The sequence below is a fragment of the Phodopus roborovskii genome, unplaced genomic scaffold, assembly GCF_943737965.1.
Source record: "Phodopus roborovskii unplaced genomic scaffold, PHOROB, whole genome shotgun sequence".
In the NCBI taxonomy this organism is placed as follows: domain Eukaryota; kingdom Metazoa; phylum Chordata; class Mammalia; order Rodentia; family Cricetidae; genus Phodopus; species Phodopus roborovskii.
Genome location: NW_026126517.1, coordinates 26,747,359 through 26,774,124, shown reverse-complemented (window position 1 = coordinate 26,774,124; position 26,766 = coordinate 26,747,359). Strand labels below are relative to the sequence as shown.

The window sequence follows — 26,766 nt, the reverse complement described above, 5'->3', positions numbered from 1 at the left end:
CTTGCTTCCAGTTGTCTCTGCTTGGTTTAAAGATGTGAACTCTCAACTCCTTGCTCCTGCTGCTCTGCCTAATGATTCTGCTATGACTTCACCCTGAGGGACTCCATCCCTCTGGAACCATAAGCCAAAACAAACTCTTCTATAAATTGTCTTGGTCCCGTGCTTTATTACAGCCATAGGAGAGTAGCTACTACAAGGAGAGATACAACCATTGGAGGCACTGGGTCTCAGGGAGGCAGAGAGGCAACAAAAGAATGGTGTAAACGCCAAGAGCTCATGCAGCACCATGAGAAGATGAAACTTAGAGAGGTCCCTCTTGCGGCTGCTAGCATTCAGAGGGAGGGAATCCTTTATAAGCAAGAGACATTCTGTGTATGTCCCTTTTGTCCAATAGTGTTTTCTGTCTCCATATAATTATTTAGAACATCCTTGTTGTGTTTATTTTCTGTTGCTTAGATAGAATCCTCAGACTCCCCCCCCCCAAAAAAAAAGCAACTTACAGGAGAAAAGGCCTGATTTCGGCAATCAAGTAGGTAGATCATACCTCATCTACACAGGAAACAAGACAGGGAACAGGAAGTGGCGTCAGGCTACAAATCCCCCAGTGATGTTCTGCCTCCAGCAAAGCTCTACCTACTAAAACTGCCATAACTTTCACAAAGAGCACCACCACCAACGAACAGGGGCCATGTGTTCAAACCTGTGAGCTTCTGAGAACATTTTATAAACCTCAACACCTAGATGGTCCTGCCTTCTTCTAGCGCTGACAAGAGTACTGCTTTCAGGGCCAAAGGATGGAATCATCCCTTCCAATACTCTGCAGCCTATACAAAAAAAGTCTTTGGCAACAGCATGTTGCTGGCCCATGTTTTTATTCCTAGCACATTGGAAGGCAAAGGCAAGTAGACCTCTGTGAGTTTGAGGCCACACTGGTCTCACACCAAATTATAGGCTATCCAGAACTGTATAGTGAGTCCCTGCAAAAACAAAATAAGAAAAGCAAACAAAAGAAACCCCACTGTGTTCAATAGGAGTGTAGGAAAATGTGGCTTCCCTTTTTCTAAACACTTGTAGAATATAATCGTTATAGCCATCTAGGAGATAGGGACACATAAACCAAATGTTAATAGATGTTACCTGACCCTTCCTCTGTTACTTTTTCTTTGACAAAGACAAAGTGCTGAGGGCCAGGAGAAGGTTAAAAACACTAAGTCTCAGACTCCTAAGTTTCAGTTTCCAGTAATTTGGCCATTGTATAACCAGCTAGCTCCAGCCCCCAAGTCACTATCTAGAGAATCTGTGTAAGGGTTTTCTTTTCTCTTTTGTTTGTTTTTTTGTTTGTTTGTTTTTTAAAGACAGAATTTCTCTGTGTAGTACTGGCTGTCTTAGAACTCCTCTCTCTCTCTCTCTCTCTCTCTCTCTCTCTCTCTCTCTCTCTCTCTCTCTCTCTCTCTCTGTCTGTCTCTGTAAGATCAGGCTGGCTTCGAAATCACAGAGATCCATCTGCCTCTGCCTCCCCAATGCTGGGATTATCTGTTCTCTTATGTCTGTTGTTCCTTTGCCTTTCATTTGGTCACTTTGGTGGCCTAGAAATTTAAGTCCTATTGCATCTTAATTTTGCTTTGCTTTATTTTACCCTCTAAAAGTTAGTATCTGATACTCGTGAACCCTCATTTCATATGATGTGAGTTGTGACCTCCCACAAGGCATCTTTATCAAGGTAAGACATGCAGTCTTCCTATAGGAAGCTTCAGCTAGAGCGGATGAACTGTCATCTCACCATCATTCGGCCATACAGGATTAGCATTTGTCCATGTGCTATCCATGAGAAAATATTTTGTTAAATGTCCTGTGGGTGTTGTTAAGAAGCCACATGAACTATTTGGGTAATTTTTATCTGGAAGCAGGCTATTTGTCACTGATTTCAGTTTATTCAAGCATCATGGAAGACTTCAATATAGATCTTCTCAGGCCTCATTTTCCTAGATGACCTGCAGTTACTATGAATTTGAATAGAAAAGAAATGTAGTCCTTCTAGCTTTGTGCCTTTTTTTTGAAACCCTGCCTTTTCTCTAAATTATTTGTGCAACCTTATCTTTTCTCCTCTACAGAAAGTTCAGCAATTTCTGAGTACAATTGTTTTAAATTAGGAAAATTCAATTTTCTCTAATGTTTTCAGATTCAACTCAGCTTTGGAAGGTTTGTGTTCTCTGCATTACTTCTAACATTTGGAGAGTGATCTCTCCTCTCCATCCTCAGCCTACCCTGAAGCACATATCCAAAGCTTCCACCAGGTTTCTCTGTTCTAGAATTCCCCCTAAACTAATCTTCTTGGGGTTCAGTGACCACTCCATGCTCCAACAAAACTCCATCCATGAGTCTCTCTGGCTTATGGGTAAATCCCTGCTGCTGAACCTTGTCCTCTTGTCCCATGAAACACCCCTGTCTTCCCCCCCCCATTCCTACCTCCCTCTCCACCTCCTTTTGCTCCTTTTCTTTCCTTCAAGACTTTTTCTGAGCTTCAAATGATTCCATCCACCCACATTTGCACCTGCTATAAACCTTGTGGCCCAGCCCTAAAACCATCTCCATGTGAAGGCTTGAGCCACTGAAGCACTCTTACGAAGGAGGCCTTAAGCACCTTATTGTCTGTATATTCCAGAGACTTTCTCTGACTGTCATGTCAGTGCCACCAGAACCTTTAGGGACTCAGTTCTGTGTCTCCTGCTATTCCTAGAATTAAGCCCTATATTTAGTAAATAAGAACCCTTTTTAAATGGGTACATGTTATCACTTAAACCCCAATGAGTGAAATAACCAGATAAACTCATCGAGATGTTGTTGTTGTTGTTGCTTTTTCTTTCTAGCAAAGCCCAAAATCACCTATGTAGAGAATCAGACAGCCATGGAACTAGAGGAACAAGTCACTCTTACCTGTGAAGCCTCGGGAGACCCCATCCCCTCCATCACCTGGAGAACTTCCACCCGAAACATCAGCAGTGAAGAAAAGGTACAATGTCGCCCAAGAGTTTCAGGGCTATGGAATGCAGACTTGAAACACCTCGAGTCTACCCCAGGCCCAGTTCTTTTTGGCATGTGGCAAAATGGGTTGTGGTTACCCATAGCCACAGTAGGTCCTGCAACCTCCCTCCTCCAGCCTGCCTGGTTGTGGTCTACTCAACATCCTCTCATGGTGGGATGGGCACTGTTCCCTGTATAGATTGTCAGGGACATGTTGGTACTGGGTGTGGTCAAACTAGATGTTTCTGGGAGGCAATAGTTAATTTCTGACCCAGGCTTGTGGATCTGTGAGGACCCAGGACAAGCAAGATTCTGGGGCATCAGATGATGTTGTTGTTAGCTCAGACACACCCAGAAAAGTGTCTCCCAGAAGTGACAGGGATCAGAACGAGTCTATTAATTCTCTTCTTTGCGTCTCATATACTCATGCTGTATGCACTCTGTGCACAAAAGCTTGGTTGCCTTTGTGTCTGCCTGTATTCTTGGTCACATTTGGATTCCATTTCGTTCTAAAGGCAAAAATAATTAGCAGTTTCTAGATGATGGTACTTATCCCTGGGTTCTGTAATGTACTTGCCAAAGATTAAGAATGTGGTAGTAACTCCCTGGCTAGTTAAAATGACTGAGAACATTTAGCTTTAAGGTGCATGGATCTGTAGGCCATTGAAAAACTATATGTATTACTGGTACTAAATAAATGTTGGGGTGATAACCCCACACCATGCAGCCCTTTGCTACTTAGTGAGGAAAAAAAAACAAGAAGTGCTGAGTTGCAAATCAGTGTAGATATCATTAGAACAAACAACACGGTAGAACACATGGCCCTATATTCAATCTGAAGCACTATATAAAGAGAAAAATAATGTTTTTATGGCACCTCTCCAATATTATTTTGCACCTCCTGTAATAATAGACTTTGTTTTAGTTGGCCAAAGCTTGGTTACCTACACAGGAGTAATAGCCATAGCTGTAAAGAGTATGTATAATGGATTGCCTATTGACCAGAATGTCAGAAATGATAGATATGCACTCTTCTGCCATGCTCAGAAAATCTCTAGAAACATACTGAAGTAAAACCAAGAGGAAGAATACTAAGCATTGGGGCTAAAAGTAGAATTTGCATTTGAGGAATTGATCTCTACCTCAGAGACAGAAAACAAAGCAAAATCTAAAGGAACAGAAAGCTCTATTCCAAATAGCCCATTCCTCTTTTTGCACATTTTATACCCAGAGTTGAATTCAATTTAACAGAAACTCAACTGAGGAACTGCTAAATATTTTTGAAACTCACATATGCTGTTTGATCTGCAAAAGCCAGCTAAATTAAGAAGTGAGGTGTTTACTTCAATAATTTCTTTACCAACACTGAACTTAAATTCCCAGCTAAGATTTCAGCTTCCTTTGTGTGTTATATGGACCCAGTGTACATTTCAGGGCTTAATCCACCAGCCACTGCTTGGCTGGTCTTTCTATATTAGATTTCAAAGTAGATTTGTCCAAGTGACCCAGTATGTGTCTCTGACCTACAGTGAAGGACAAAACATCTATTTCAGATGAACGACATTTTTAAGTTCTGTGTCATTTCTAGAAATAGCTCAACAGTTAAACTAGACAAGAAGGATTATTAAGATTTGTGCCTACTTGGGGTTTGTCTTTAATAGGATGGCACTTCTGCCTTGTACCTATTTCATTTTTACAAAATGAAAATAAATATCTAGGAACTAATATGCACTCATGCTCCCTAAATATTGAGACTGAAGATATCATGAAAAAGCCATCTCAAGCCCAGCTGGGACTGACTTTTTGTAACAACTCAGTTTTCTCTATTGATCATCTGTCTTGATCTGAGATAACTATTTAAACCCAGCACAGATTAGATCACAGATCCTTTTACCGTGGACTAGCTTCAGGTTTGCTTGAACTGCCATTAATGGAGCATGAGTCAGTCAGTGTCAAAACAAGTCCTCCAGAAAGGTTCATCATGCTACCACATCAATGTGTTTGCTTAAATAAATTCTTAGGCAAGAAAATGTTGCCACTTCTACTAATTGAATATTGGCATCAAAGAAGCTTGATGCCAATCTGATATTGTAGAGGCTGGTAATGATGAAACATGGTCTGTCTATGAGCAGGTTGAATTCTATCCAATCATTTTTACTATGGCAACATCCCCTCACATTATTTCCTACCTAAAGTCGCATTATATATAATTATGTATTGAGATTACCAGCACCATTGAATTATAGAAATGAAGAAAGCCATTTATAAAATCAGGGTGCTCATCTGGATAGATCACAAAGGTACCAGTTTATCTAATGATTGAAATAAATGAGCACTCCCCCCAATGTTAGGTCCCATAGAGCCACAGGCTAAGAGATGGTTTTGGAAGAGCCTGTTCTGACTATGTGGTTCTACATGGCTCACTTTCTAGCATCCTTGCCAGGCCACTCAGCCCTATATGACTTGTGGTGGTTACAGTATCACACAGAGCTGTTCTCTTTTCCCCTTCCACTACTTGGAACCCTCTACCTCTGCCACTCAGAATCTGAGTCACTGAAATAGAAGCTGCAACTCTCTTTCCTTTAACAGCTACACAGAATTTCCCAGTCTGTCATATCATGATTTCTCTATCCTTCACCCTGATAGTTGTCCTATAACTTGATAGCTTCCGATCCCTAGCACTCAATAAGACCTCATGGCCTCCCTGTAGCCTGGACAGGTCTTAGTCTGGCCATCTTGATCTAGACACATCATGCAGTCTCAGTAGCATTAGCCCTTCAGTCATGCCATAGCATGGCCACCTGGAATATGTAGGTCTATAATACGAGTTACATTTTGGCAACATATCAACTGTTGCCTTCTCATGAAATTGATCGCTTAAGCAACCATGCAGAATTTTATACTTATTTCATTTTCGCAGTTTTGTTTCTCAGCCACAGTCATATTTGGACATTTAGGAAGACTCTCCCTTCACTGGGACTGTCCTATGCAGTGCAAGACATCTGCCATTTCTCACCCTCCCATACCGGTAGCCAATTTTAATCATTACTAAAACTCTCTCTGCCTAGAGAACCACTATTTCAGACCATCAGTTGGGATTAACTGCTCATGACAATTTTACTTATAAATCTGGAAGTTGGAGTTTTTCTGTTCAGACTTGTCCCCTTATGCTATATCTGCATGTTAAAAGTAATGAGATAGGACAGTCAGCGGGGGGGCCCCCAGCAATAAGCATAATGCTCAAGTGCAGGTAATTCAGCAGCTTTCCAGATGCAGCTGTCACCTAACATTTGTCTTAGCATGGCTTCCAGACTGGAGTGAGTCCTTATTCAAATGATGAAAATATTGACTGGGACAAGGTCCAATTTCAGAGACCTCAGATTCCTTCTGAGTCAGGGGCTCCGAAAGTGATGGGCTTGATGTCACAGTGCAACCATGATCTTCTGTAATTCTGGTAGCTTTTATTGGAGGTTCTGGTTCCTTTAGCAAAGACGATACATGGATTAAAGCAACTTTGTCTTTCACATCATTGATTGACTATGACACTACCCTTCTCATTAGAAGAGGGAGACAAGGGTTTTTCACCTACAGACCTGGAGTGACTTGCTAATAGAATATCAGAATTGTTCTTCCTTATAAAGGAAAGAAGGAATGAATTCAAAATGAGTATAGTCATAGCATACCCTTGACTGTGTCTCTGGACTGAGTCTCATCCTTATTGGAGACAGTCTCGTCAATCCATTAAGCTTTAGCATGCAGAGTTGGTTTAGGATAGCAACTATTAATAGCTAAAATGAGTGTGATTTTTGGATGATTGATATCGATATTGGTGAAGTAGATCAGATATCCATCTGTTGATCTATTCCTTAGCAATCATTATTATCCTGAGAAAAAGGGAAAAGTGAATAACATTGAGGGCTAGTTTTCACACGCATGTGAAGATGTTTGTGATACTTTAGAAGATCATGAAGCTGTGTCATGTCATTTCTCATCCTATACAGACTCCTCATAGTGTTGCTACATTCCAGGCACCATTTACATATTGAGTGAGACCCAGGGATTATGATCTGCATACTCAATCCCTGGAATAAAAAAAGACATCCATCATTTGCTATTTGAATGTCTCTGTGCCTTGAGATGACTCTGAAGAGGGGTGCGTGAGTCCTTCACTGTTAAGGAAAAAGAAGGGCAAGGAGCTGAGATCAGAGCAGAGTGTCCACAGATAAGAAGACCTTTTGAAATTCTGAATTTTTTCAAAGTCCAACCTTTCTTTTCACTACGGGGAAACCCTGATGGGTATATGCTCAGTGCCCACTTTTATACATCAGGAAATGTTTTGCATTGAGTAATCAGAGCTTGAGCTGAGATTTGGGCAAATGTATATAGGGAATGCTTAATATGAGTATAGAAGTTCTTTGCTTTAACTTACATACATATAAACACACACACACACACACACACACACACACACACACACACACACATATATATATACATATATATATAAACAAAAACTAACAACATTTGGAGATTAATCATAGCCTAATTTGCTTCCTAAGTGCATAGGTTTGAATATCAGATTGCCTTAAAGTGGACCAAACCTTTACCAAATTGTTGGAGCCAAGCAGAAATTTGCCACATTTCACCAGACACAAAGGGGAGAATCAGGATGCTAGAAACTTGTGTCCCTAACAACCACTTATTTTAAAAGCCATAGAACACTAGTGGTTTGTGACTGAGACACTGAAGTTTCCAATTTGGAAAAAAAATAACCATATATGACATAGCTCCATTAAAAAAATAAAAGTATTGATGACACAGCCCTGGCATGTGACAAACAAGCTTTCTAGTATTGTAGAATTGTCAACTATAGCTGACATGTTGGCCCACTGTGACTTTGGTCTATGCATGCTGTTTGTTATTCCTTCCTCCTTCATCCCAGCATCATGTAATGTAACCCAACATTTCCATCCTTGTGTCTCACAAAAGCGCCTTGTATTTAATGAACTTATTGTTTACTAACTCAGCCACATTCCCTGATTTAGCATCTCTTGTGGTCCTTTGCCATCTGAACATCAAGGACAGTCATTCAGGAAGCCCCCCCAATGAAAAGACCAATACAACTCTGATGTCCTTGACTCAGAGTTTGAAAACAGAGAAGTTAAGCAAAACAAATTTTATGTGCTTGAGCAGGAAGTTCTCCAAATCCTCATGTGTGTGACTTCTCTCTCTCTCACACAAGTGGTGAGTTGGATGGAGAGGGTCCATGCTTCCATCCAAATGCCATGTGGGACCTTTCTAACTTTAAGCAACAAAGGCCCACTGTCCCTGCCCAGGATTTTTAATATCTTCAAAACTTTCCTGACTTCATACTCACACACTCACTGTATCTCTCTGTTCCTTGCTTTGTTTCTTTGTTTTAAAACGTAGCTTTTAATTAAATGCATGCTGAGTTGTAAAATTGCATGAGCATTAAATGGCTTTAATACATGTGTGATAATCTGTCTAAAACATTCAGCGGGGGAAAAAAATCTACTCTCTCAGTCACCCTAGATTATTTGATAAGAATAGATAGTGCTCTCAACAATTATGAAGACTGTTTAAGATGTTTTCCATAGGAGAAATTGAATATGCCTGCCTATATCCATATATACATATATCTACAGAGTTTAATTCACCTTTGATTTAGACATCTTAACGTGCATAAGGTTGGGGGTTGGGGGAGCTGAACATCAGCTAACTTCCAAATTTAATTTGGGGGATAGTCATATCAATGAAAGTGGGCCTTGAAAATTTTTCTAAATTAAGAAGAAGCTGCATGTGCACGGAATGCAGTATGAGTTCTCTAAAGCAACATGTGACATTTTACTGCCTTCTTGTTGTGTTTTATATCTTGTTCTCTCCAGGCTTCGTGGACTCGACCAGAGAAGCAAGAGGTATAGCTTACCTGACCACTAGCCAGTCTCTAGCTCTGAAAGCACTTCAGTTTTACTCACCATTACAGTTAATAACCAGACTTGCTAACCTAATGAGCACTTTAGTTAAAGATTAGGTCCATAGCAGTAGACATCACCTAGAAATAGTGTCATTTTTAGGATGAGCAAGCAAGCTGTGTTGGGAGTGGAGGAACAAATCCTTATTATTTCCTAAAACAGGACCATATTCTCTTGCTGGTGCTGGTAAAACCATACCCAGGTAATTGTACTGATAGAAATAAATTGTCCCAATTCCCAAGCCAGGCATTTTGAAATAATAAAAAATAAAAAAAAATAAAAAAATTAACTCTCCTCTGGTGGCTGTGGCCTGGACCATAAAGTCACAGAGTGAGTGATCTAAAACCCACTCAGCCCTTTCCTTTCCAGCTCAACTCATCTTGTTGCTCACTTATTTGATAATGACTGGCCTTGGTAAATTATCACATTGCACTTCCTGTCAAAAGCAACACCAACAACATCTTTCACTGGTTTCTCCAAATCGTTCAACTTATCTGTTCTTTTTATGAAGCATTAAATTTGTAAGATTGGAGTGATTTGGCACAAATGGGTTTATGTTTTGTAAAGTCAGTAGCATTTAGCCTTTGGAATTCCCCTGCCTATTTGCTTCAGTTTAGGTGACATGGGACTGGGGGTTGAAAACTGAAGCTAAGCATTAACCTTTGTTTTTCATTACTCTATGTGAAGACCCTTCCTATATTCATGCTCACCATTTTTTACCTGGCTCGTGTAACTATAAGTGACCAATTGGAACATTAAAAACCAGGTAGAGCTCAGTCAGGAAAGTGTCACACAAGCACAAGGACCTGGTATTGATTGCTAGCACTCATATTAGAAGCCAGGTATGGTGTTTTGTGCTTGTAATCTCAGCACTGGGGAAGAACACACAAGTGGATCCATGCGCTCATTGGCCAGCTAGTCTAACCTGATCACTGAGCCCTATATCCCAGTGAGAGGCTCTTTAAAAACAAGGTGGATGGTTACTGAAGGATGACACTTGGATTTGACTCCTAGCTTCTACATAGGCACACATATGTGCATGAGTTCACACATGCACAAATACACAGAGTGACTGTCTTCAGATGAGACTCAAAAAACTAATTTGTGAATGCTCTTTATTAAAGTCCCTTTTGTGTCTTTCTCCAAATGGAGCTTTAAAACTGTGATCACAGAAGATGATCCAGTGGTCCAGTAGATGCTATATTTTAATTCAATGAGTGTACCCTCTTAGTCTTTCTGGGTGATAACCATTCAGAACACATAACGTCCATGTTCAGGTCATAGCCATAAATATGGGATGCTGCTTAATATTTAAAAGTCGCCCACCTGTCCCCTGGCAGGGACGTTCATTTCTGTACCAGAGCAGTCTACCATCATCAAAACTAGTTCATCTCTGTAATGTACCTTCCTTGATGACATGACATAAGAACTATAGTTAAAGCATATGTCCCCACTGTAATGCTTCATTTTTGTGGCCTTGAAATCACTTAGTGTTGTCATAGGCTGAGTGTTTTATTGCCCCAAAACTATGGCCCCATTGACTTTGGGGAAGGGAGAGAGAAGGTTTAACGATAGGGCCAACTTCTGCAGCTACAGGGCTCACTCTACTTTGCCTTGTGTGTCTTCCCCTGTCATTCTGAGTTAGACCTGGTTTGAGGAGTCACAGAGATTTATCAGGGAGCATTAAGGAGATTTTAAATGGATTATCATTATAAGTGGAAATAATAGGTTTACTCCCAGGAAAGCACACACCCCCACTCCATTTTCCAGAAGTGTCTTTTATCTTGAATGTTTCACTTTGGACATAATTGACTTTCAAGTGAATGCTCCCCATGGGGCTCTGAAGTTCCATTTTTCTCCTGTTTGACTTATTCAGAGATGAAGACCATAGGCCAGATGAGTGCAAAGACTGGCTTGTGTTGTGGCCAGGTTCTTTCTGGATGCTCTGAAGGGCTTAATGCTTTCATTTGGGAAAGGAGAGAAAACTGTTTTGCCGAGGATAATTAGAGCCACAAATATTTTCTTAAAGAGAGAAAGAGAGAAAGATCTCATTGCTGTAGTATTCTTGGTGCACTCTTACCTGAGTTCACTGCTTCCTCTGAAGGAGCCTGGGTGGTCAGCAGGACTTTTGGTTGGAGTGTCTTATGGATGTGTCCCTGTGCCAGAAGAAATTATTTCAGGTTGAAATAAACCAATCACACTGGAGTCTGTCGGTGTATCCTCCAAGGGATGACTGGACAGCTGGTGGAGAATCCCATCATCAAACTTGCAGTGAGCCACTACAACAAAAGAAATCCCTATAGAGGATTGCCTACTGGTGTGATGACATCATTAAATGACAGAAATCAGGGAAATGTAGGCAGGGAGGCAAGATTTAATAAAAAAAAAAGTACACTGTTTTTACAGAGTTTGTCTTCAGACATTTCTGAGCAAATGCTGTTCATCCCTTGCTTTCATGCTAATGCTCTTACCCGTGTGATTCTCCTTGCCTCCTTTCCATGTGGTCATATTCTCTTGAGTTCCTGAGAGTTATGTATATGGAAGTACCTGGACAAGCCTGATCCAGTTCACAAAACATCACAATTCATCCATCCCACAATTGACAAGACCATGTGTGGACCTTCAGACCCTTCTCCCTTTGATGACATAGTGCTTTAGGCAGAGAGGAGTAACAAGAAAATAAGGCCATCATTTTAGAGATACCTGCAAGGATGATTTCATATTCTCAGTGATCCTAATACAGATTGATGGGTGAAGATTTTGTTTGACATACAAAAATAGACTCTAAGATAGTTACTACCAGCCTACAGGAAATGGAGGCCTGGGATCTAGCTTCTCCAATACATTTGATATCTCTGGGCTCTCTGGGACAGTCTCCTGTCACCTCTCATTAATGTGTATCATCTCCTAGGATACAACTTCTTGACCAACAACCCTCCCCTATTTACGGATCAAATGGGAACACCAGGGCATTCATCTCTGAGAGAAAGAGACACACAGAGCTGTAGGCACAAATGACTTTCTTTGGCCCTTCCTTCTCTTGCTGGAAGCATAGTTTAGCTTCAAGATTGAACACAGATAACTGAAGTGGACCTGATCCAAACAGTGCAGATCCCTGGTGGTAAAGGGACTTTGTGCCATAGATCTGCTAAGACTGTTGTACAACGCCAGAAAGGCCTTTCTTTTCAACTTCCTGGAGTGAGTGACAAAGGACATTGTGCAATTCTGTGCCCCCAGGCTTCCAACAAAGTATATTGATAGAAACTGAGGTTATGTGTCACTTAATTCTCTGAAGACCAAAGCTGATACCTTGGCAGATGCAGCACACCCTCTCTTCCATCTCTACTGAAAATCTTGTGCTGGACTTAATGAGGAATCCTAGCTCACACAGAATAGGGTCCTTCTTGAGTATACCAGTTTTCAGGGGACTCTGGCTCAGGAGCACATGCCTAGACCCTTTGAGGTCTTAGCACCCCTTCTGTTTAGAATATCAAGGAGGGAACCATTGCCAATATTCTAATATCCATTGCCTAGGGACAGTGTGCTCACTAATTTCTTAGCAGTCCTTATGAGTCTGGAGACTCAGTAAACTCATGATAGTATTAATGACTAGGGATGGTGGCAGACTTTGGTACAAAGGATTCTGGGTGAGTGGTGAGGCTGTGGCTCTTTGTGTTGTTCTTCAAGAGAAGACTATTGCTTTCAGCTCAGCAGTGCCTGAGCTTTGACTTGTTTCCCATTAAAAATGAAGATTCTTGTCTTGCTACCAAGCATCCAGAGAAGAGATATATCTACAGGAAGGATGTTTCTTTCACAACTCCTTACATTTGGGTCATTGGCATTCCCTAGTACACATTCACACACCATGGAACTAGGTGTTGGCAGAGTCAGACTAGAAGGAAAGGACAGAGGCAAGTGCTAGTTCCCCAGGATCCCAAAAGTCAAGGCTTTTCTGGAATGTGTGCCATCCAAGGCTTTTGCTTCCATTTTAATACATCCCAGACTACTCTTGGGTGACCTTACTATGCTGCAAATTGATTGAGTCCCATTTTCTGTTTGAACTATGTTAAAGTTCCTACTCTGCTCCCACATTTTCTCCCCCATTATGAACTAGGTGAAGTGAAATTAGAGGTTGGCATAGAGAGAAGACTAGAGACTTGTCACAGACAAACACTGACCTTGTCTCCTAGAGCCATACTGATCTAGTTGCCCCTGCCCTTTGCATCACCTCAGACTCTGATGCTGTCCCTTTCCTCCTGGCAGACTCTGGATGGGCACATGGTGGTACGCAGCCATGCTCGTGTGTCCTCCCTGACCCTGAAGAGCATCCAGTACACAGATGCTGGAGAATACATCTGCACTGCCAGCAACACCATCGGCCAGGACTCCCAGTCCATGTACCTTGAAGTTCAATGTAAGGAGTGACTAGGGAAGGAATTGGTAGGGGAGGAACAGAGGATAGGATTCTGGAGACAGATAAGCTTCAGCTTTACTAGCAAGTTACACCTTATTCATTCCCCAAGGCTGTTGGTCCTCAACTGTTCTAGTGCTATGGCCCCAAGTATAGACCACACACACACACACACACCCACCCACACACACACACACACACACACACTCAGACATATACACACAGAGAGTCACACAAACACAGATATTTATACACACACAGATACACACACTCAGACATACACACACACACACACACTCAGACATATATACACACACAGAGATGCACAGACACACACAGAGACGCACAAACACAGGCACACACACATACCCACACAGCATCCTAAAGCTTCCCAGCAGCCACTCATGCTCTTGAGTTCTCTCAAGCAGAACATGTACACATGAATTCCAAAATGTCCCAGAGCTCTACTGGTCCAGGATTCCACTCTACTTTGAGTCATGTCTACCTTCCTAGTGCCAGAAGACAGGTTGTGGGTGTTCCAAGAAAGTGGTAGTTGTTCTAATGGTCATTGTCATTCATTGCAGATGCACCCAAGCTTCAGGGCCCTGTGGCTGTGTACACATGGGAAGGGAACCAGGTGAACATCACCTGTGAGGTCTTTGCCTACCCAAGTGCCACCATCTCCTGGTTCCGAGATGGTCAGTTGCTGCCAAGCTCCAACTACAGCAATATCAAGATCTACAACACCCCGTCTGCTAGCTACTTGGAGGTGAATTAGGGTGTGGGAAAGGGCAGGGTAAAACAGGCCCTGTGATAATGGGAAGAGTCCCATCACTTCTGCTGTTTCCCTGGCACATCCTGAGCTGGGAAGCATTAGACAGAGAAAAAACTGAGCCTTTCTCTGAGGAGGTCACCATCCTCAGCTTCAATGGTCCTAGGCTGGGATGGGAAAGTAGAATGTGCCACTGGGTTCTCCCCACTGTGATTGATAATGCATATTTCACTGGGTTTATTCTTAACTAACCATATCTAAGAAACAAAGATGAATGTGGCTATCCATGGGACATTTGTAACCCCTGTGGTCCTTCCTTCTATAGGTAACCCCGGACTCAGAAAATGACTTTGGAAACTACAACTGTACTGCAGTGAACCGCATTGGACAGGAGTCCTTAGAATTCATCCTCGTTCAAGCAGGTGAGTGCCCTTCCTAGTAACCTCCACACCATCTTTGCCCTTGCTGGCCTGCCTCATACACTTTAAGGTAGAAGACAGATCCAGGCTCTGAAAAGCTGGATGGTGAATAAGCAGGAAGCCACTTGAAGGATGAGAATCTAACTCTGGGATGGGTTAAGGAGAATGTGAAGTGAGCTAGAAAAGTGGAATCTCCAAAATCAAAGATTCTTACTCTTTGATAAGATCCCCACAAAGGAGCAGAAGCATGGAACATATTTCAAAGTATACTCTTGAAGTACATACGTGACCTGGGTATCCATATGTGTTCTCACAGACACACCGTCTTCTCCATCCATCGACCGGGTGGAACCATACTCCAGCACAGCACAGGTGCAGTTTGATGAACCAGAAGCCACAGGTGGGGTGCCCATCCTCAAATACAAGGCTGAGTGGAAGCCACTGGGTGAAGAAATGTGGCATTTCAAGTGGTATGATGCCAAAGAAGGTGAGTCTAGTACACACGCCCTCAAATTCATCAGACCTTTGCTGACCTTGTAGGTAGGGAACATGCAGGGGTCACCATCTGCCATCCCACCCAGTTTCCTCCAGAATTAGGAACTCTCCAGCTAGCATTAGGGTCATGCTTCCATAGAGCTGTTAACCTTCTGTCCCTTCCTGCTCCAGACCTCATGGCCTCGCCAGGACAGACAGAACCTCTTAGATGCTTCCTAGATGTAAGCGCTAACCAGCTGCTGAGCATAGTGGGGAAAGTGAGTGCAGAGCATCCCTGCTCTGCTCTCTGTGGCTTCTCTAATGAAACATGACAACTGGCCATCCCCTCTTGGTGTCTATTCCCAGGGACTGTCATGTACTGATGACAGCTACCAGGCCAGCAAGATGACAGATCTACCCTGAACCAAATCTATTCTATCTCAAGTTAAGTCAATCCAGTGATGTCTTTCAAAATTAAATCAACCCCCCCACCCCACCCCACTCCAAGTCAACATCAAGTATCTTTCCTAGATCACTCTCCACATTTATTTATTTATTTATTTATTTTTTACTCTGAAATTCATTAACTCAGTTAGGCTAGCTGACCAATGAACCTCAGTGATCTGTGACCCAACTGTCTCTAGCCTCCCTGTGCTGGGGCTACAGAGTGTACCTCCACTCCCAAATTTTACATGCCTTCTGGGGATTTCAACTCAGGCCTTCATGCATGGGCAGCAGACACTTCGCCCACTAAGACATCTCCCAGCCCCCTCTCTTTCAAGATGTTATTTATGCTTATATTTTAAATCCACATGAACTTTGCATTTAATCATTTTTAAATATACAAGCCAGCAGCCCCGAGTCACAACCATCACCTCTGTCTACCTTCATAACATTTCCATGTTCTAATCCCTTACACCACCTCCTTCTGGCCCCTGGTAAGCACCATTCTACTGTCTCTCTCTAGCTGATCACCCTATGCACCTCATGGGAGTGCCTCATATGCTATTTGTCCCTTTGTGTCCACTTCCTTACTTAACGAAATAGTCTCACGGTTCATCCATATTGTAGCACATGTCAACCTTTCATCTGTAAGACTGGGTAAATGCCCCATGTTGATCCTCACTGCATTTCATTGATCCATTCATCTGTTACGTAAGTCATCAGGGCTGCTTGTGACTTTGGACTCTTGGTAATACTGCAAGTGTGATCATGAGTGGACAGGTATCTGTTTATCTCCTGCTTTCAATTCTTCTACATATTTGCCAAACAATGGCTGTGTTTAATCTAATGAAGACCCACCGTACCATTTTCCATAGCGCCGTTTTCCCTGTACACGGCCATTCTCCTTTAATCTGCCCCATATTCTCACCACAGCTAACATGGAAGGCATTGTCACCATCATGGGCCTGAAGCCTGAAACAAGGTATGCAGTACGACTGGCAGCCCTCAACGGCAAGGGGCTGGGTGAGATCAGCGCAGCCACTGAGTTCAAGACACAGCCAGTCCGTAAGTAAAGCCAGCTCCTCTGTCTCTTCTCCACGTTCAGCCTCTTCTTTTCCTCAGGGATAGACAGGGACCCTGAGTTGTATCCATCATACTCAGAAGATAGTTTTTGTCCTTTGGGTCCCTATGGTCATTGTGGCCCACTTAACTCTTTGGTTCTCAGGGATGGCTAATCTGTACTTCCTTCATCCTCAAAATGGGTGGAAGACACTCTCCTAGTGAGTGGCCCAGCTTATTAGAATAGCAGCCAGGGGCCACCACTTATTAACTATGGTGACAAGCTGAGGGACAAAAGTGGGGCATGTGGAAGGAGCTGAGTTGCTTTTTGAGCCAGGCCACAAAAGCCCCTAAGCACCCTGTAACTTGAAGGAAGACAATGGAGACAGACTGCTCGTGCCTTTTGTACTTTTGATACACTGATAATATTAAGTCATAGCAAGGAAAAACATAGAAGAGTCTCCTCTGAGAAGAGGAACAGGTCACCACTATTCAAAGGGGCCCTAGACTTACCTGATTCTTCCTTCCCAAGACGACTCCTCAGACCATCTGCCTCAAGGACTCTTTCAGGCAAGCTGCTTTCCCCAGGTTCCTAGCTTCTCTCTGTCATTCCCTCCATCCCTAAACCATGCTTGCCAAGCTCAGCCTTCCTTTCCCACAGCATCCAGGCTCTGGACAGGCCTTGCTCTGGCTGGCCACTTTCCTTTGCCGTCCACGTTGCTGCCCCACAAGCTCCTGGGTCAGCTGAAGAAGATGGTGTAGATATAACTGGTCTCCTGGGTGACCACGGAGCTCCAGACTCTCCCAAACCCTCTGATTTAATCCACACATGGGAGCCCTTTGCTTCTTTTTCTGAAAAGCCTGGGAGCCTACAAACAGAGCCCCCTTAACCTCTTCCCAGCCATAGCGGAGCTCTCCTCATTTTCCTTCTGCAGGGAGTGTTTCTTTCTGTTTGAAGTAATTTGATAATTTGAGTTTCAGCTCCATGTGCTCTGTGGATTCTGTTCATTTCTTTTACATCTTATTTTTTTTCCCCTGGGTCTGTCTCTTGGCTTTTCTTTTCGTCTGTGTTCCATCCATGGGAAATGCAGACAGTCCTCCTCCACGTAAGTGCCTGTTCATACCTCATTACCTGTTTTCATAGTGTTAACATCTAGTTCTAGTTCATAATTTAGTTCTGGCCCCCTCTTTGTCCCCCTAGAGGCTGAAGTAGATGATGCTGTGTGAGCCCTAACCACACTGACCTTAGTCTAGCTGTGCCTTCGTTAACGTATATAGGTTACTCCAAGAGGCTAACACTTCTGTTCTAGAGCATGCAACTTCCATGTCTTTTGAAACTGTGCTTATTTATTGGTTTTTGTGTGTCGTGATTGCATTGTGGGAAAGATGAGATTTGCTGAGCCAAGCATGGTGGAAATCTGCAGATGGTCTCCGGGTACTGAGCTAATAGCAGCCCCTCATTTTTAGCCATGGTACCAGAGGAGTAACACCTGCCTCCTGAGGACACTGTTTCAAAGAGCCAAAAATAATCTTCCCGTTTGCTTTTAGGAAGTAAAGGAATGGAGCGTGCACACTTCCTGCTTTATCTATTAGTTGGTAGATAAAGAGGAGCAGAGCCTACTGGGGTGAAGCCCCTGTTGTAGTGGCATACAGAAAGGTGTCAGGGTACACTGCCCTGCAGGCAGCTGCCTGAAGTAAGGGTGGAGAGGGGGCTGAGCCTTAAGTTCTTTAAGCTCTCTTTATGCTCACTAGATTACTTACAGTGTACATTTCCATGCTGGGAACAGCCTGGCCAGTTAACTTAGTAACTACCTAGTATAACTTGGAGTGAGGGAGAGATTCCCAATGGGAGTGACACCCTAATTATGTAAACTGACAACATAGAAAAAGGGAAACGAGAGATGGCAGCTGCTACAGAGAGCAGAATTGGCCTGACCCCTCAGCCTGCTGAGATACCCAACTCCCAATGTCACTTTGCTAAGGTGGGCCTCTCTCTTCCTAGGCTGAGCTCCTAGAGAACAGAGAGAGGAGGTGCCTGACAGACCCAGAAGGAGAGCTACTCAGAAAGCTGCGCAGTTTGGAGAAAGCTGCTAGGCCCTGACAGGCACCCCAGGACACTTCTGTTATAAAATGTATTTGAAATAGTGCAGCAACAGCAAAAATGAAGTAGCTGAGTGTGGTTATGAGGTGATCAGCCAAGTTGGTGTCTGAGTGCGTCAGCTAGGGAAGGTGTCAGAACCAAGGCCTGTGGGAGTGGGGGTGCAGGAAAGGAGCAGTCAGCTAGGACTGACAGACAGCTCTGCCCCAGGGGACCTGTGGAGAGAAAGCTCTTCTGGATCCTTCCATCAAGCCTTAGCTGCTTCCTCCAGGTCCTTCTCTAAGGCATTAAGCAAGGACCAGCTTTGCTAGGTTGGAGAGAGGGGGGTCTGGAGGAGGCTCGCTGTGGGATATCTTCTCCCCAGTGGCTACAGCTGACTCAGAGGAACTGGTCTTGGCCCTCAAGGTCGCAATAGTTTCTTTTCAGCTTGGGCCTTATTAAGATAGGATTGTTGCGAGTTTGGGTTTGCTTCTTAATACAGCAGAAAGTATGCCTCAAGTCCTGCTGCTCGGGCCCATCCCATTGGGAAGATGAGGTCAGCATTTCTCATTGCTGAGACCAACCCACCTTTTGTACTATGAAGTGGCAAGTCTAAGTAAGGCATTCCTCTGTGTCCTCGCTCGGCCTCTCAGACGACAACAAAGTTGCCTGAACTCAGATGAGCTGTGTGTGCCGCCAAGCTCATCCACTGGCACTACTCCCCTGTGCTATAGGACTATAAGTGTCTGTACACAGCCTAGCTTGGGGCTTTAGAGTTGGGACCAGAGTGTAACTCCTAGCTCCAAGAGAGAGAAGGCACAGGACTGGAAATGTTGGCTGCCAGACTCCTGAGTTGAGACATGTTAGTTGAGACCAGAGTTTGGCGTTAACTAACTGCTAAAGTTCATTGAGGTCTTTCCCTAATAGAGTTGCTGTCTTTCAGTAATAGGTTGCCTTGGAAACCTCTGCACACTCAGGGGTACAGGTTTATCAGAGGCAGAGATGAGCAGGCAAAACTAGCAAAAGCCACAAGCATGTGAAGGACTAAGGACTCCCAGCCACCAGGAGAAGCACCATGTAGCTGTTTGAGGGTTCTCTGAATACAGTACATGGAATGAGAAGAGCTGTGACTCTCAACAAACTAAGCTCTAACCTAAGGAATGTTCCATTGCATGTGTTTTCAAGGTCGAGGCCTGCATGAACTCAAGCCCTTTTGCTATTAAGTTCCTGATCTGGGTGCCTGGAGGGGTGGGGGTGCTGCTTCCCTGACAGAACTGTTTGCCTGAATCTTTTTGCTCTGTCACTTGTCAAATTTCGTTGCCTGGATGGAACTTTTGGTCATGATTCTGTGCCAAGAAGCAAAATAGAGTATTTTGAGGTGTAGATGTTGCACATTTAAAAAGACACTTTTTTTTTTTTGATATGTTGTCCCCTCTGTAACTCATGCCAGCACATCTTAAATGAATTGCAATGCATATGATTAAAATTCATAAGATATCAGGCCTTTCCCAAATAATATGAACAATTATATATCTTAAGACACACACAGTGTAAGAGAGACTTTTAGCTAGCTAAATAAACTGAGCCACCTATTTATGAAAGTTTAGTAACCAAAATGCTATGACTCCGGGAACGTTGGCTCTGCGCTTCATCAGATACCTTTACTTGGAAGGTCCTGGAAAACCAAGCCCTGAAAATTGATTTAGCACACTGCCAATAGGTTGATGCTTTTCCTTTTTACCACAGAGCTCTGGGAGGAGACTGTGTGTGTTATTGCTGAAGGACAACTTCTGGACACTTGTCAATTAAACACCAGTGATCCATTCAGTGTCCCAGTGTGGCAGACATACAGTCTCTAACCATCCTCCATGGTGAAGGATAGTTAGGATTGTTTGTGAGGGCCCTGTATCTTTAACAGTCCCTTACTCTGGGGGAGTGGGAATAACACTGAATGCCATTTGTCTCACTCTTCCCTAGCAGTGTAAACAATCACCTTCTCTAGGGAGGATTTTTGGACAGCAGCCATGTTTCCAGAGGCTTCTGTATGAAAACTGGCTGTACCCAGTGAGATGGACAATTCCATCTCACACAGTTATTGGAGTTAAAAAGTGAGATGTATAGGTTTTGCTATAGGTACCAGGTAATGAATAGGAAGGTGTTTAATCAGGAAATAACCTGTTCAAGAGTGAGAACCTAAGTTCGATCCTCAGCACTCATGTAAGAAAGCCAAGTATGGCAGCAAGTGCCTGTGATCCCAAGGGGATGTAGAGACAACAGAATTTCTGAGACTTGCTGCCTACCCTGTCAGCCAACTGAACCAGTGAGCTCTACTTTCAGTGGGAGACCCCATCTTGAAAAATAAGGTAGTTGATGGCAGGAAAGGTGGCTCCCTGGTTATGAGCATGCACTACTCTTGCAGGGGACTAGAGTTAAGTTCCAGGACCCATGTCAGCAGCTGTAATCCGGCTGTGGAGGATTTGATGCCCCATTTTGGTCTCCTCAGGCACCTACACTCGTGCACATACATGTATATCTACACGCAGACATATACACATAGATGCAATTTAAAATAAAGCCATTTTAAATAAGGTGGAAAGCAAATGAAGAAAACACTCAACATCAACCTACATATAGATGTAGATAAGCGTCTGTTAACGCAAACATGTATATACATGAGAAAGATACATAGTGCATAAAGATATATGCCTATATATAAACCCATATATAGAATGTGACATGAAAAGCCAATTTTTCCTTACTAAAGTTCCCATTAAGTTGAGGCCCAGATGCCTGTCCTCTGTCTCTCCAAGCTCATAGGCCCAGGTGGTCCTTCCCCAATGGCTGTTGATATTCAGCCAAGGTTTGAGGCCTCTTCAGCTGGCTCTGGCCAATTCCTTAACTGTGTGACAGATTTAACAGGGTCTTTGGTCATGGTTTGTACTTAAAATAGAGCCCTGCATCGGACTTTCCAGTCATGTGCCAGCCACCCATTCCATGCAGTTTTTCTCCTTTTTCCAAGCTTACTTCACATCTGCTCTCATCACAGCACCCCAGGATCACTACTCCCATTTTTTTTCTTTTTCAATTCAGCATCGGTATGTCTCCAATGACCCATTTTTCCTTTTTTGTTCACCGTCGTTTTTCTTTCTCCAGTGGCTCCTGCTAACTCTTCCGCCCTTGCTCCGTTGTCTTCACGAGCTAGTGAGTATTGCTTTCTTCACCCATGTCCCTGCAGGTGGCTTCTCAGCCACCAGGCTCCTCTGTCACCGGGTGATAATTCAGCTCTGGTGATGTAAAGTCACATCAGGCTTTAAAAGAAGCAAAGGGAAAGAGAAATAGGCCCAGGGCCTCTTAGGGTGTGCTAGAGAAGAGCTTTGCTCTGGGTAGGAAACCCTGCAGAAGGCTGCCCTGGGGCCGCTTTGGTGGCCATATGTTTGTGATATGATTCCCAGCAGGCCAGACCAAAGCCGATATTTGGAAAAGCCAAAGGAATTTACCAAGGAAAAAACAAAATCTGCCCTGCCTGCAGGGTCATATAAAATGCTTTGAGGTGTTGTGTTTTTACCCTTTGTTTTAGTTGGACTCAAGCACTGAAATTAGATAGTGAGGCCTGTAGCTTTCACCATATCCATAAGTGAGTGCATAGACTTCTCATAAATATTTGTGGGGAAATTAACAGTGCTTGCTCACAGATGTGCCTTGCAAGTGGCATCTGCACCAATCACTTAACCCTTTCAGGTGAGGCTTGCTCATCTCCATCCTAAAATCAAATGACTGACAAGTCCCCCAGTCATGTAAAAAAAAAAAAAAAAAAAAAAAACAATGAAAACCACAGTGTTTATGAAGCTCTGCTTTGCTGTCCCTTGACTGGCATCGCTGGCCCAGCAGGCTATGAGCTGGTCCTTTGTGGTAGAGGCTGAGCCTGGTTCTATACTTTTGTCCCCTGAATCTTGAGGAGTGGAGAAGGCTCCAGACCTTCTACTCTTTGGAAATTAGAATGTGGCTTTCTAGCAAGGGTGTGGTGGGTGAGATAAGGAGTGAAGAAGTGACTGATATGATACCAGCATCGGCACAGAGCAGCACACAACAGCATGGCCTTCCTGGCTGGTGTTTTTATTGTGATTAAATAAAAATACACAAGACATAGCGTCCAGCATCTAGTAACTGGATTTATTAGAAAGAATAATTGGGGGATCCAGTATTTCTTGCTGCATGAGCTTTTTGTCAGCAAAATCTCTGATAATCTCTCTAAAATATTTATATTAATATTAATAAATCAGGGAGACAGTATAAGTGACTGACCTACTGTAGATGATGAATATATATATATATATGATATATATATATGCACAGTTTGTTCTTATGGGTATATAAGCTTTATCTCCCTTCTCACCTTCACCTTTTGGTGCCCTTTCTGTCCTTCATGTTTCCATAGCAACCTGGCCTCTGCCTGTCCTTCCAACCACAGACCTGTCTAGTGAGTACAGAGCCTGACTGCTCTGGGCAGCGCCTCTGATTGGATGTTCGTAGTAGTAGCACAGACTACAGTTGTGACTGCATGGAGGCTCCCAGCCTTGAATGGTTTCTTAAGCATGCTGTCTGTTTGACCAATAAAGCAAAGAAGCCTCCATCAAAAAAATAAGGGTGATTATTTGTAGGAGCGTCTATGCTTGAGGAGACATTTCCAAATAGACATTCTGTTAAAAACAGAAAAGGATTAGGACAACCTGAGGTGGGACAATGAATGGCATCTCCTCAAGATTTTACTGTCCCTGAAATACTACACACACACACACACACACACACACACACACACACACACACACACACACCATTAAGGCTGAGAGCAAGGAAGAAACCCAAGAAGGAAGGGCTGCTCAGAGAAAGGTGGAAGGAGTTGTGCCCTCTGACAACATGGCTACCCTTGTCTCACTGCAGAGGACGTAATAGAAGGAGCCCCAGCCCCTTTCTTCTGCCCCTTAACACTTGGTGCTTGAAAAATAATAGAACGAAGTCACTCCCCACAAGCTCTCTGGGGTGAAATTGCTAGACTTCCACTCTTAACAGTAGAATCCAGGGGCCAACTGCATCCTCTTTACCAGCCTGAAAACCTGCTGAGTCAGCTGAAAGCTTCCAGTCTGGCCTTCATAATGGGAAGTCCCTTGGCTAGGCAACAAGACTGTTTGTACAGGACTGCCTATCTTCCAGCACTGGACTGTGAGCAGGACTTTCAGCTTTTACTGCCTTCCTGGATGCAGAGAAAGCTTGTCCTGCCTCCCACCAAGCAGCAACCAGAGAATGCAGATGACAAGCCTGCAGAGTTCCACACCCAGCTAAGGCTTTCCATACATAATTAAAGAGGAGAGAAAAGAGTTTCCTGGTTTGGTGTGCTGCATGGAATGGTTCTTTTTCCTCTCTTGCACAACGCAGCTATGGTCTGCTTTCTTGGTGTTCCTCTGTATGTGTGCTGCAATGAATTTTAATTTCTGGTGCCTTTGAGGTTTGCTTCTGTGAGCAGAGTAGAGCGGTGACAATAAGCCAGGCTCATTCGCATGCATTTAACACTGATGATGGGTTTGAGGATTTTCATATTTGTTTGTGGTACTTTTGCATTTGGACAAGGAATGCAGCTAACAACACCCTTTCTTCTACAGTGTCTCCTACTGCCCTTTTCAGCCTGGCACTGAATGTGTCCCAGGCAATAACAGAAAGCTCCATGACCTATTTGCACAACTCTGTTCTATTTGAGACACCTCTTTGTATCTTAGTCTTGTCTGTCAATGAAACACAGTTCTTGGCTCCAGACTTCTCCTGAGCCAGGAATGAAGGATTTCTCCTCTGATAGGTGTTTCATTGTTAAACATCAGACATTTCTACCCACAGATAAGATGCTTAGTTGTGAAATCTGATAGCAGGAAGTTGGAGACTTTTGCTTTGAACCACTCGACTAGTGACCCAAATCATAAGTCCCAGTGGATAGTGAGATAAAGGAGAGGCCATCATGACTGGCAGCAGTCTGTGTTATCATGAATGCATTCCTCCCCATCGAGACAAGATGGAGAGTATGCGAGCCACAGTGGAAGGAAGCAGAGTGGCCAGAGCCCTGCCAGACTCCATCAGTCAGATAACAGGAGTGAAAATAAATCCTATCTCCTAGGTGTGTGTGTGCATGTGGTATGGCTGTGTGTGTGTGTGTGTGTGTGTGTGTGTGTGTGTGTGTGTGTGTGTGTGTGTGATCTGTTTATAGTCAAAGGTGAAGGAAGTTTTTTTATGAATCAAAGCAAGAGAAGTTGCCCCTCATATGCAATCCCTGCCAGGCATCCTTGACAAGAACCTGTGTCATAAAATCCTGCATTCCCCTAGCTCACAGTAGCAAAAGGATATGGCACTTAGCTAAAGCTTTTCCTTCTCATTATTTTTAGTTAGTGGCATACTTTCAGAAAAATATCCTTACCTCCCATCTTTGCCCTTTTCTCTTAACCTCAACTGTCAATAGCTAGAACTTGCCCCAGGCCTGTGAAAGTTTTGTTAGAAAACCTAGGAAGTTAGGGTCTGTTATTTAATCCCAAACTGCAGTATGTAGTAAAACACTTTGCAGAAGGAATATAGGTGAACTTAAACAGGGAAACCCTGGTTTATACTGTAATTCTCAAACCCCTTTCTTATCTCCATATGGTCATTGGATCCATAAGTAGTCAAGTATACGTGAAATGTCACTTTCTCTGCATGTTGGACCAGGGGCTGGTTTCTGCTATTTGGTATCAATGCAGCCAATGTATCAATTACCAGAGGGCACCTAGTCCTTTACCTGTACTAACTTTTTCCTTTTATGTGTGCCTTGACTCTGAAGAGTCCCTTGGGGTGTTAGGAACATCATGGGTATGTCATAAAACAGTGGATTTAGACCCTATAAGCTGTCCCTTTCTGGCCTGTGACTACCCAGCCTCCTTCAGTCCTTTCCCTCTCCTAGTTGGCCAGCACAAACATGAGATTACTCTCATTAATTAAACACAATCTATTATTGTTTCAGGACTCTCTCTTGATGACCTACAGCTGTTTCACTGCCATTGCTACCCCAAGGATGCTGAGACAATTCTGGAATCTGCAAATAAATAATGTGCTTTTCTTTTTTCTTTTTTCTTTTTTCTTTTTAACAGTCTCTGTGATTGTCCTAGATTGACATCTGGGCCTTGATGGAAATACCCCCCTCATTTTTAAAGTGTTCATGCTCCTTGGTGTGGTATTAATACGCAATGTTGCAACTGTATCTAATGCTTATTGGTGTTGTTAACTAAATGCGCTATATAGTTTGTTATCTCCTCCTTCTGGGAAGTACACTTGCCCTCCCAGTGTTTCCTGTATAAGCTGCTAATTTAATTTGATTTCTCCTTTTATTTAGTCTGTGATTTTGTTGTTGATTTTTTTCTCCCTGCCCATTGTTTACATCAGTTTTTAATTTTTTTGTATTTTCCATGTGACCTCCTCCACTTTCCTTTCAACCAATCATGTGCGTGCGTATCATGTGACTTTGTCATGTGGCTTGCATGGTGCTGATGATGTCGTCCACGCTGGTGAACAGAAGGTAAAACTCTTTATTCTGATTAGAGGAATAAACCTGGAACCACAGCCTGGCACACATTTCTTCTTGTCTCAGCAGAGCCATTTGAAAGTTTTACTCTGGTTCTCAATTCATGTCTAGAACTCAACAGTCCTTGCAACTTTGACATGGCAATCTGATAACATGACAATCTTTGGTTTAATATTCCCCCTCAAGAAATCTGATCACACCAACTGCCCTTTCACTAAAGCCACATTAGCCACAGAACAGTTTGGAAACTTGATTTTTAACAGACTTCACAAGCGTTATTTCCCAGAAACGTGCCTTGAAAATTAGCCTTGTTGCTTAACTTTATATCCAGTAACTGCATAAACTGCAATTGCTCCGAGGTGAGCTGAACCCCCTGTGGAAATGTTTTACAACTCCCAATGCTCCTGAAAGACAGACTGATCCGTGCAAAGGTTGCACTCCTGAAAAACCAGAGAGTACTTCACAGAATTTGCATAAATGGAGGACTTTCTGAAATGAGAATTTGGAT

At 43.2% G+C, this 26,766-nt stretch overlaps 1 protein-coding gene across 16 annotated transcripts in view; it reads left to right on the top strand.

The window, feature by feature from the left end:
- The window catches only part of Ncam1 (neural cell adhesion molecule 1), a 291,929-nt gene that overhangs the window by 242,500 nt on the left and 22,663 nt on the right, over positions 1 to 26,766 (top strand). For 4 of the 16 annotated variants that reach the window (XM_051197392.1, XM_051197390.1, XM_051197398.1 and 1 more), the window contains exons 8-13: positions 2,868 to 3,010; positions 13,278 to 13,428; positions 14,010 to 14,194; positions 14,523 to 14,619; positions 14,933 to 15,103; positions 16,468 to 16,599. In XM_051197392.1, the coding sequence (XP_051053349.1) occupies positions 2,868 to 3,010; positions 13,278 to 13,428; positions 14,010 to 14,194; positions 14,523 to 14,619; positions 14,933 to 15,103; positions 16,468 to 16,599 (879 nt within the window). Of the gene's footprint in view, positions 1 to 2,867; positions 3,011 to 8,927; positions 8,958 to 13,277; positions 13,429 to 14,009; positions 14,195 to 14,522; positions 14,620 to 14,932; positions 15,104 to 16,467; positions 16,600 to 17,684; positions 17,700 to 21,823; positions 21,872 to 26,766 lie in introns of all 16 variants that reach the window. The other 12 variants (XM_051197383.1, XM_051197382.1, XM_051197393.1 and 9 more) reach the window with 6 other exon arrangements.